The following is a 12615-nucleotide window of genomic DNA, read 5'->3' on the forward strand; positions in this document are numbered from 1 at the left end:
ACACATTTGTTCTGTGTTCCATTAAACATTTTATGTGCAGGAAGAATGATGTCTTATTCGGAACTTTGTCATTTGGCTTCATCATTTCAAAATGTGAGGAAATCTAAAATACAGAGGAGCCTACAGATAACAGTGGTGGCAAGGATTTGGAGTCTCTGAGCTCCTGAGTTCCTGTCCATCTCTCCAGCTGTATCTCCGGCCACCTGTCACAGTCTGTTCCTGGCACAGACAAAGCCAACTTGTTGTCAAGGACATGACTAGTGGGCAACAGTGTCCAAATGCAGAAACGTGACTGATTTGGGAGGACACTCATAACCCTCTCGTAGCCAGGTGCAGACATCCCTGCAAATTTAAGACGCTACTGTGTACTAAGCAGAAACCTAAATGCTAAGGTGGTCTGGGAGAAGTTTCCTTGACCTCTGACCTGGCTTCTAGGTGCTCCCGTTCCCCTCCCCCTGTCCTGCTCCGCCCCTCTTCTAGACTGGGGGTCTGAGCCTGCGCGGGACTGCGGGCTCGGGCGGCCTTCCCAGCATGCGCAGTCGCTGCCCCGCCCGGCTTCTTTAGCGGGAGCCCCCGCAGGGCGCGCGCTCACGCACACGCACGGCCTCGCTTGCGCGTTCACTGGGCCTCTCGCGGCACGCGCCCCCGCCCGGACCCGCCTCGCCCCGCCTCCTCCCCCCTCCCGCGCGCCCGCCCGCCGCCTGCCGCCGCCGCCGCCGCCGGAGCTCTGTAGTATGGCATCGAGGAGAATGGAGACCAAACCTGTGATAACCTGTCTCAAAACCCTCCTCATCATCTACTCCTTCGTCTTCTGGGTGAGTGCCCATGCCGGGCCGGTGGCCGAGCCGCTGCCCATCAGTCCATGTGATGATGCTCTGAGAAAGGAAGAGGGGAGGAAAATTCAAACCAAAAATCAATCTTAGCCCCTTCTTCAAGAAGAGAGGCGCCGGGTGCTGGGTCGGGGCTGCGGGATGGCACGGTGTAGGTCGGGGCTTCTCGGACCCTGGACCCTGCCCAGCGCAGGCTGCAGGGGGCTGCGTATTGGCGGTGACTGCAGGTTGTCAACCTTTGCAAAAATTGTTTAATGCATTGATTTCTTTTTCAAGCTCTCGGGATAGGGTCAGCCCCTGGGGAAAGTTGCAGGTTTATTCGTCTGTTTTCGTCGCTGGACATCCGTCCCTACCCTCCCTTACCAGCCCGTTCGTAGCACATTTTGGAACTAACCTGTGGCCAGCTAGGAGAGGGCGCAGGAGTGCAGGGTTTAATCCCAGATTCCCAGTTATTCCCAACCCCTTGGGGCCGCGGGAGTGAGGCGCCAGAAGCCCTGTACCTGCCTAACTAGGCAAGGGCGACCAGAGTCCCCCAAGCGCACTGATGAAGGGCAGGCGCTGTCACCGCGTGGAGGCGCACAGAGGGGAGAGGGTCTTACATAAGCCGTGGGCATCTTTGAGCTTTCTTAACGACCCAGGATATGAATCTTGCGACCCTTTTTTCACCTCCTTCCATCCTTCCACTGCCCATCTGGCCATTCTGTCTCTGTGTGGACCCAATCCTCACGGCCCTGGGGGAGGACCCCCGCCACTTGGTGACAGCGATAGCGCCCCAACTCTACTCCCCATCTAACCAGTGCCGTCACCGGTCCTTGAAGCTCAATGCAGAAGGGTGACGTCAGCCCCTCAGCCAGGGCTGCGGGGGGCTGCGCGGTGCACCTCGAGAAGGGATGCGCTCTTCTGCGCGCTCTGGGGGAGGAGGAGGAGGAGGAGGAGGAGGGGGCTCCAGGCTTGTGCCTTACCTCATCTTGTTTGGCAAATCCTGGAATCAGTGCAGGGCTGACACTGCAGTGATTCACTTGCAGAGGTGGGTGGTACCTAAAGACCATTCTCTGTTCTTTCTCCTTTCATGTAGACGACCTCCTTTCACCAAGTTCCCTATTCCTCCATCAAGCCATAGTTATCCCTTTAGGGAATGAATATTTACCTTCTCCCCTCCACTCACCCACCCCCAATCTGGGTCATTTCAGCTTCCAAGGCAGTCATTTTGAAATCTGAGGCTATGCGGGAAAAGCTAGTCCCTCTTTTGATTGTTTTTCTCCTTGTCCCCCACTCCGCCGCCGCCACCACCACCACCACATATTAGTCAGAATTAGCCCTAATTTTGCTTTGAAACTGGAGCACAGTGCTGTACAAGGTACCCAGACTCAGCTTGATGGTGAACTGGGCTGTTTGTAAAGGCAGAAGCTGAGATTTATTAAGGATTAAAAAAAATCCCTAATCCCCCCCCCCAGGCATTTCCTTGTCACTGGCTTTGGTGATTCTTCAGGTAGGGGCAACTATGGATTCCAGGGACCAGGCATACCAGGAGCTCGGCAATGAGATAGGATAATTAACTGGTAGCTTACACAAGGCAAACACAAAAACAAGAGTTTATTTGGATTAAAAATGACACAGGTTGAAATATCACAGGACTGGAATTGTGAGCTATGCACAGATCATGTTGTATTATGACCCGCCTGCTAAAAGCAATAACGTATGCTGATTGCTGAAACTTCCCGGTAACCATTCCTGGGAACTGGTTTAGTTTTTTATATGTTTCCTTAAATCTCTTCTTGGTTGGCCCATTATTCTTTATTTACTTGACTTCCTGTTTGTTACTGGAGTAAATCATATGGAGGATTGTTTTCACTTATTGAAAAATAAGGTTTACAGTGCATAAAAGAATGTTCTTTCAACATCTCTGCAAGCTGGTAAGGAAGGGGGGGTCTTCCCGGCTGAGGCTTTTCATAAGAGCTCCTTAACTCTCCCTGCTTACAGCCCTCCCCATGCTCTGATTACTTAATGCCCCCTAATACAGCTTAAATAATCACTGCGTTTTATGTCCTCTGGAAGTTCCTGATGCCTGCGTTTTAATTTTTTTCTACTCAGATTTTCATGGTCTTAAATAAAATATTTAACTGGAATAGTTCCATAATTTAAATAGTATTCAATAAGCATTTCCTGTGTCGCAACCAAAAGAATGAAATATCTTCAGATATGAGGATGTTTTAAAGAAGGTATTTACATTATTAAACCATAGTTCAAGTGCTGTGTTTTCCATTGTACCTTAAATGCTTCTGTTTTAAAAAGCAACTTTATTGAGACATAATTCACATGCCATAAAAGTTACTCAATTAATATATACAATTAAGTGGATTTTAGTATGTTATAAATACATGTAGTACATATTTTCTTAGTGGGATATATTTTAGCATATTTAGTACATTTTAATGCATTTTTTGTATATTCAGACATATATGTAACCATCACCCCAGTACATTTTAGAATATTGCGTCACTTCAAAAAACAACCATCTTTATCTGTCATCTTGCTTTTCACCCCAATTTCCCACCCTCATCTCTGCCAGCTTTAAGCAACCACTAACCCATTTTCTATCTGTATAGATTTTGCTATTGTGAACATTTCATATAAGTGGAATCATGTGATATTCATCCTTTTGTGACTAATTTCTAATATTTTCACAGTCCATCCACGTGGTAGCGTGTATCGCTTCATTCCTTTTTAGAGCCAAATTGTGTGACTATAGCAAATTTTGTTTGTCCAGTTGTCCATTAGTGGGCATTTGGGTTGAGAGTTGATTGGGCCTTTTGACTGTTATGAATAATGGTGCTATAAATACTCATTTACAAGTTTTTGTGTGAATATGTTCTCATTTCTTCTGGGCATGTACCTGGGGGTGGAATTGCTAGGCCACCTGGTCATTCTATGTTTAATTGCTTAAGGAACTGCTAGCCTGCTTTCCAAAGTAACTGCACCATTTTACATTCCTTCCAACAAGGGGGGTTCTGATTTTTCCACATCCTTGCTAATATTTGTTATGATCTGAATTTTTGATTATAGCCATCCTAGTAGGTGTGAAGTGGTAGGTATCTCTGGTTTTGATTTGAATTTCCCTGATGAATGCTGATACTGAGCATCTTTTTATGTGCTTACTAGTCATCTTTTTTGAAGAAATGTCTACCTATATCCTTTGAACAGTTTTATTTGGATTATTTGTCTTTTTTTATTTTTAAGTTGTAAGAGTCCTATATATATAGGACATATATATATGTTTTGTAAATATTTTCTCCTATTTTCTGGATGTCTTTTTACTTTCTTAATGATATCCTTAGAAGTACAAAAGTTTTGTGTTTTTTTTTTAGTTTTGATGAAGTTCAGTTTACCTATTTTTTCTTTTATTGCTCATGCTTTTTGTGTCAATTACAAGAATCCTTTGCCAAATCCAAGGTCATAAACATTTACCTATTACAGTAGTTCTCAACCTTCCTAATGCTGCAACCTTTGAATACAGTTCCTCATGTTGTGGTAACCCCCCAACCATAAAATTCTTTTTGTTGCTACTTCATAACTGTAATTCTGCTACTGTTATGAATTGTAATGTAAATAGCTGAGATGCAGGATGTATTTTCATTGTTACAAAAGGGTCGCAACCCACAGGTTGAGAACCACTGACCTATTAAATGGGGTTTATAAGAGTGATTTCTCAATGTGGTAAATGAAGTTAATACATTAATCTTTCTTGAGCACCTGAAATTATGTCTGGCAAATAGTAGGTACTCAAATATTTGTGAAAACTTCTGGGATTATTCTAGGTAACTAACAAAAAGATGACCTTGGTGTTCTTAAAGTGAGAGATGGAGGAAAGATTAGGTAGAATTGTTTCCGTTGTGTTCTTTGTGAGTTGTTTTAATGGGGCTTCTTTTCTTACCTCGATTTAGATTTAGGCCTAGAAGAAATTTGACCTTAAGACATGGTAGACCAGTAGCATCATGAATGTTGAAGTACCTGAGTTTATTGTAAACCAGAAGTGTACAATGATGAAGGAGATCATTGTTTTATTTGGCCTCCTTTTCTGTCTACAATCACTTTCCCTCTCTGAGGTGTTTCTCTAAAGTGATGGTTCTCAACAGGAAGCAATTTTGCACCCTCTTGAATATTTGGTAATGTCTGAGACATTTTTGGCCCCAGCTAAAGGGGAGGATGATACTGGCATCTAGTGGGTAGAGGCCACAGATGCTGCTGTTATATATCCTATGATTCACAGGATGAAGCCTCATGACAAAGATATTACTTTGCTCAAAATGTCAACAGTATTATCAACCTCTGCACTATTGGACTTAACATAGTAGTGAGTCCTGTGAAGAAAAATCAAACTTTATGCAAAACTCACCATATTTACTGGTGTATGGAAACACCATACCAGAACATGCTCAATACAATCATATATAAGAAGAAAAGCATTTTCTATGGTGTACGTAATTCTTTATTTGAAGACAAAAGGTAGGTACCTCTTGATATAATTGTGTTATAATGGGTAGCATGATTTGTCTTCTAGTTAAATAATATCACCTCAATGCTAGGTAAACAGATCTTTTTTTTTTTCCCTTTGATTTGTATGTTTTATTTTCAGGTTTATAGAAAAGGACAGAAAAACACCCAGAAGCAAATGATCTGTGCTTTAAAGACTAACAAATGGTGCCTGTCACTAAAATAGTAGGTTTTATTTAGTAAATATTTACTGAATGAATGAATAAAATTTTATTAACTATTCTTGGCTTGGACTCATTTATTTCCGCTTACTTCAATGGGGAGGATTTTTGAAACTGTTGTTTCCAGTCTACCTGTGGTAATTTAAATAGTCTTCTCTCATTAAATATATGGAAAGATGAAACAGAAAACTTTACAGGGACTTGCATGTCTTAATGAAAATTCCATCATTATATTTTTGTGATCAGCTAGTTTGCCAGATGTTCTCTTATGTAAATTTTTAATTGGAATTCACTTTGTTATGCTTGAATAAACAATGTATCTATCTTGCCCTATATAAAACAAAACATCCTTCTTTCATGAAAAATATAAGTCTTCAAGAACACATAAGGAAACTTTATACCAGGTAAATTATTTTTATTTACAAATTTTTAATGGATTTGAAATGGTCATCTGAGTTCTAAGCTAAGGTTTAAATCTATCACATCTAAATCCACTAAATAATACTGAAGAGAAATATCCCTTGCTTCATTCCAGTGTATGTTGGATTTGATTTTTTTCCTTTGATTATCTAAGGAGGTAATTAGCATATAAATAGTACGATCAAATTCTCTTGTACAGTATCTGATCCTTTTTTTCATTTGGGAAGTATCACTAATCTTATTGGGGGATAAAATTTTTAAAATAAGAAATAATATAGAAAAAAACTTAAAATAACACTCAAATAATTTTTCTCCTTTTTTTCATCCAGAAAGTTTAGGTACTTAGGTTAAATAGAAAGAGAAAAGGTCCCAAAGAGCAGCCCCTAACATTTTACAGAGTGTTTGAATTTGGGCACAGACTTTAATTTATTGTTGTTCTTTTGCATGTAGCACAATTCAGCAAATGTTCATTGGTTGTCCATGACATCCCAGGTCCTGAGTATTCAATGGAATGTTTACCAACATGTACTAGCTGCTGATTTTTGCATTTTATGTACCTTTTAAAGCAATATACATATTCTACATACTTCTCAACTTTTCAGTTTTAGGTGTTATGTATTGCCTTCCCACTAAGGAAGATGAAGATTCAGCTCCCTGACCCTGCCCCCTTCACCCATACTTGTGTTTTCCCTATATTGTGTTAGACCCTAACATATCATTTATCATTTTATCATTATCATACCTCATTTTGGCTAAGTAGAAGTTGGTGATTTCATTAACATGACTAGGTAAACCTATTCACAGCTCAGTCATGTAGTGTTTATTATGATTTCTTGTATGTAGGTAGCTGTTTGTTTTCTCTGCAATTACGAATTGCCTTGTTTTATCTTTTGTTCTTTAGTTTCCTATGTTCACTGATAATTCAGTTCTAGTCTCCATAAGACAATACCGTGTTTTTTCACTCAGAATATTCAAATACTTCATGTATGCATGAAGTTTCTTCTTCTTGGAGATGTTTCTCCCAAAGCATTTTGACGTTCAATCTGGACCAGTGTTCTTTGGGCCTTTCAAATAGCCATCATTTTAATCTTCCTTCACCATCATTCTAGTAAATCCTTCCTTTTATGTTGGATCCTCAGTTCTAAGTTGTCCTTCCCTTTCTTGGTTTGTTCCTTTATTTTGGTGGAGCAAATCTAATAACTTTTTGGAAAAGAGTGAATAGGAGTTTAATTTTTTGAGGCCTTGCAGCTATGAAAATCTTATTTTTCTCTGACATTGATCAGATAGGTTGGCTGAGTATAGAATTATCATTTGGAAATCATTTACCCTGAGAATTTTGCTATCTCTCCTAATGCCAAGTCTTCTTGTTCTTGCTGTTAATGTTGAGAAATCAGATGTTAGTCAGATTCTTCTTGAATGTTGCTTTTCTTTTCTGAAAGGTTTTGGGATTTCTTGCTTCCTCTTTGTGCTCTCAAAGTTCATGATAATACTTCTTGGTGTATGTCTGCTTTTAATGGTCTCCTGTGTACCCTTTCAATCTGGAAATTTTCCATGTACCTTTCAATCTGGTCCTTGAGTTGGGGGAAATTTTCTTGAGTTTTTTTATTCATTTATTTTTTTGACCTTTATTTTGTCCATAATATTTGGATTTTGAACCTCTTACTGATTCTCTGATTTTGTCCCCTTCTGTTTTCTATCTCTTTGTCTTCTTGTTCTACTTTTTGGGAGATAGCTTCCACTTTATTTTGATGCAATTGCATTTTTTTGTTTTGTATGTTAACTTCCAGAAGTTCCTTTTTGAGGTCTGAATGTTCTTTTTTCTAGCATCCTGCTCTTGTTTCATAACTGAAATATCATCTTAAAATCTCTCTGACAATATTAGTAATTTTTATTAAATTTTGCTTCTTCCTGCATTATTTCCATCAGACTTCTCTGTTTTATGTCTTATTATAGGTTTGCCTCAATTTTCTGGACATGTTTTGCTCACCATCTCACACATATTTGAGAGAGGGTACTAAAAAGCTGATCAGAAACTCTTAGTATGAAGTAGGAGTTTGCAGCTATAAGTTGGGTGACTTGGCTGGGCAGTTGAGTTTTGGAACCAAGGTCAAAGCACACCTCTAGGGGGCGAGACACAATTACAAGAGGGACTTTACCTAACAAATGCAATCAGTGTAACCAAAGTCTTTGTGCCCTCAATGAATCCCAAACAAACAAACAAAAAGATATCTTTAGATTTTTTGTTCTCATCAATTTCTTACAAAAGAGTCTACTAATTTCTTTCTGAATAAAGAAGATGGAGATATGGAAATCTCCACATATAATAATCTTTGCTTAACTCCTGTTTTCCTTGTAGATTTCACGTCCACTATGTTTATAGTCCCTAATTCAGACACCTACTGTTTCACTCTCCAAACAATAAATATCTGAACCTATGGTAGAATGAGGCAAGGCCAGAGCTAGGAAGTTGAAGGAGATGCCATTGTTTTCCAGAAAACTTTTATTAGATCCTATATCCTACCTAATTTAGCTCCCTTTCATCCCTAGTTCCAGGTGTGCATGGAGCTGATAACTCCTAAACATTTTAGGGGTGGTTGGGTATACATTTTTATTCTGGGCTTCTTTCAGAACTTCCATAAGATTTTCCTTTTTTTTTTTTTTTTTTTTTGCAGTTTTTGGCCAGGGCTAGGTTTGAACCCACCACCTCTGGTATATGGGACTGGCGCCGTACTCCTTTGAGCCACAGGCGCCACCAAAGATTTGGCTTTTTGTTAACTTCTAAGATATCACTAGATTTTCTCCTCTTCCATTCTCTTTGTTGTTGTGGGTCAAAAATCCTTTTAGTGTTGTTTCAGTGGAGTTTGGGGAGATAGCCAAAGTAAATGGATGTGTTTAATCCATCATCTTTAGCTGGAAATCCTTTATATCTGTGTCTCTCCATCACATGGGACTAATTAAATACACAGTTGATTGTAAGTGATTGGATAGAGCATCTAAAACAGCAATAGTTAGACTATGCTAATAAATATTGGTATCTACTTTTCAGTTTTTAAAAAGCTTTTCATTTCAAGAGAAACATTTTAGGTTGAGACGGGCTTTCTAAGGCACATCCTCTATAAGGTCATCTGGTCATCAGGGACTGGACAAATGGGAATGCAAGTCGGAAGGTTGCTGCTGCTTTTTATGCTTTTCTTGTTTCTTCCCACCAGGTAAAGTCCCATGTGTCTTCTAAACTAATTCAGATCTTGCTGGATTAATTTAATGTTTATAGTATGTGTAAGCAGAGGCATGCTTAATTTTAAATTGATTATTGCTCTGCTACTTTTTCTGTTACTATAATGATAATCTTTTATGTTTAATATAGGACTTGTTTATTATAATCTGGAGTCTAATCAACTTTACTTCCCATATACAATATGTAGTTAGGATTGATGCAGTAGCTTTTATAACATTTCGGAACATTTGAGTCTTTTCCATTTAGTAGATGCTTGGAAACTACCTGAATTTTGGTACAAATAGAATGGAATACTTTCCTCCATTATAATCACAGCTAGAGTACTTGATTTGACCCTACTATAAGCTATCTTACTTGTGATTCACTGACTGTTAAGCATTATACACTGTTATACACTATACATAATACACAAGTATCTCAGAAGGTATTAAGAATTGAAAGTCATCTGTGACTGTGTTTCTTTGTTTAAACATGTTAAACACTTGACATAGATGACTAATGCTAAACCAATTTGAAACACACTTTAAAAATATATCCTTATGTCTTTTTCTTTTTTAGTCCCATTATAGCAGCTTCCAATTTGAGTTATCTCTTCATGGCAAGCAGATCATTGGATTGTTGCTCTTATATTTTTTCTTTTGGCTGGCTGTTATCCCCCTTGACATGACAGAATGCTTTTCATTTTTGGCTGTACATTTTTGTTCTTTTTTTTTTTTTTTGAGACAGAGCCTCAAGCTGTCACCCTGGGTAGAGTGCTATGGCATCATAGCTCACAACAACCTCCAACTCCTGGGCTCAAGCGATTCTCCTGCCTCCGCCTCCCAAGTAGCTGGGACTACAGGCGTCCGACATAATGCCTGGCTATTTTTTGGTTGCAGCCTTCATTGTTATTTGGTGGGCCCGGGCTGGATTCAAACCCGCCAGCTCAGGTGTATGTGGCTGGCGCCTTAGCCATTTGAGCCACAGGCACTGAGCCAAGAGATTTATTTTTATGTTCTCTTTTTTTTAAAGTTAAGATTGATATGAGGATACAAAAATTTAGGTTACATTGTTTTCATTTTTAAGGTAAAGTTCAAATTGCAATTGAGCCCTTCACCCAGGGGGGTGTGCTGAACACCCTCACATTGTGCACATTAGATGAGATCCTACCAGTCACCCTTCCTCTTCCCCCTTCCCCCTCTCCCTTCACCTTATTCTTCTCCCTGCCCCCTCACTAGACTATACTTGTGTTTTTCCTTCACGTGGAATTGTAGTTGCTTATATATTGGTTTCATATTTGTATTGCATATATTGGATACCATTTTTTCCAATTCTTGTGATACTTTACTAAGAAGAATGTGTATCAACTCCATCTAGGTAAACACAAAAGATGTGAAGTCTCCATCTTTTTTATGGCTAAATAGTACTCCATGGTGTGTGTATGTGTGTGTGTGTGTATATATATATGTGTGTATATATATATACCACAATTTGTTAATCCATTCATGGGTTGGTGGACACTTGGATTGGTTCTATGTCTTGGCGATCATGAATTGAGCTGCAGTAAACATTCTAGTGCAAGTGTCCTTGTGGTAAATTTTCTTTTCCTTCTGGGTATATACTTAATGGGATTGCAGGATCAAATGGAAGGTCCACTTTTAGTTCTTTGAGAATTCTCCATACTTCTTTCCATAGAGGTTGCATTAGTTTGCAATCCCACCAGCAGTGCAAAAATGCTCCCTTCTTTCCACATCCATGCCAGCATCTGCAGATTCGGGGTTTTGTGATGTGGGCTAATCTCACTGGAGTTAGGTGACATCTCAGAGTGGTTTTGATTTGCATTTCTCTTGATGATTAAGGATGATGCCTGTTCTCTTTTATATAGAGCCCTAATATTCATTAAGAAAAGGATGTAGGGGCAAATATAAGAACAAAGCTTTGTTTCCTTTTTTCTTTTGAATATTTGACCAATTGAGTATATATGCATTTAAAATAGTTTGGTGATGGAATTAAGATCACTGTGGAAGATTTTCTTTAGGGCTTTCTACAAGGGCTTTTTCCATAATAATCTGTTTTAGGAGAAATTACAGATGCCTTACACTAGACTAGAGGATGATGGTGTGGGTCAGGTATAGGTACTAGTTAAGAAATCTAGATTAGTGATTCTCACCTTGTTTGGGCATCAGAATTGTCTAAGGCAGCAGTTCTCAACCTGTCGGTTGCCACCCCTTTGTAACAATGAAAACACATTGTGACATTAGGAAGGTTGAGAACCACTGGTCTAAGGAGTCCTAAAAAAGATGGTTAGATCTCATCCTAAGAGATTCTGATTGATTTGGTCTGTGTGGGAGGGTTCAGCATTGATAGTTTAAATAAGCTCCCAGCTGATTCAACTGTGCAATTAAGACTGAGAAACATTGATCCAGAGAGAACTTAGTAGATAAAAGGAGGCCTGATTAATCTTGAGCCTCTTGTATCTGGAGGTAGCTAAGGATCATCTAATCTATGATTGTGCTATTCATTGCCCAAGAGTTGGAGGCCAGGTCCAGTGTGTCTCTGTAAACCAAAATGGCCTTGTCATTATAGGAGACCATACTAGTCATTCCTGATTGAAAGAATACTTATCAGAATCACTAAGGTATTTTCTAAAGCCTAAATTATTAGTCCCATCTCATGGACTTTCAATTTTAATTGATGTGAAGAGGAGCCTGGGTTTGGAAATGTAAAAAAAAAATTCTCAAGATAGTTCAGATTCCTGGGATGTAGCTCTGTGATCTGTGATGAAGTTTGTTATAAATGAATTCTTACTTCATGAATTATTTTCTCTGATGTGATCTGTGATACTATAAAGCTAGTTTGAGGATAATGTTCCATAAAGCAGGGTGTAGCCAATGTAGTATTTCTCTTATCCACTGAACTGGTCTCTGGCAAGGGTCTCCAAGTGAATTCTTGGAGTTTGGAGTAGTTTCCATTGCTTAGGGGGAAATCTGTTTTTGTTCACAGTTGCTCTGAGAATTTAAGAGAAGTCTTAGTTTTCCCTCTCCCCAAAAATGAAACCATTATTCAATAAATATGTAAATCAAAAAGCAGACTATGTTGGTCAAGCCTAATCTGTGAGTGAAGAAGATTGTTGATCTTTTTGAGAAGCATAGTGGTGTTTGGGAGTTGTTTTTGTTACAGATGCATGAGTGGTTGACCTTTGTCTTGGAAGCACAGCTATTTGGGTGAGGCTGTTGTTGATTAACTCTGAAAAGCATATTCACTGTAGTATGTCTGCTGCTGATTGATTAATCTTGAATTGTGTGAGGCTCATTGTAATTGTCTTCCAGAAGTGTGTTCCCTGAAGCAAGTTGTCATTGATGATTACTCCGAGGTAAATTGCCATTGATCAAATATGTTTAAATGTAGGTGCAGGTGATTACTAGTTACCATGGCCATT

General features: G+C 39.3%; 1 protein-coding gene across 1 annotated transcript in view; it reads left to right on the top strand.

The window, feature by feature from the left end:
• The first annotated feature begins 673 nt into the window (after positions 1–673).
• The window catches only part of TSPAN7 (tetraspanin 7), a 128115-nt gene continuing 116173 nt past the window's right edge, over positions 674–12615 (top strand). Inside the window, exon 1 of the mRNA XM_003799887.1 lies at positions 674–815. Coding sequence (XP_003799935.1) covers positions 735–815 — 81 coding nt within the window. The 5' untranslated portion in view covers positions 674–734. The remainder of the gene's footprint in view (positions 816–12615) is intronic.

This window comes from Otolemur garnettii, unplaced genomic scaffold, assembly GCF_000181295.1.
Source record: "Otolemur garnettii isolate 467f Iridium unplaced genomic scaffold, OtoGar3 scaffold00158, whole genome shotgun sequence".
NCBI classification, from domain to species: domain Eukaryota; kingdom Metazoa; phylum Chordata; class Mammalia; order Primates; family Galagidae; genus Otolemur; species Otolemur garnettii.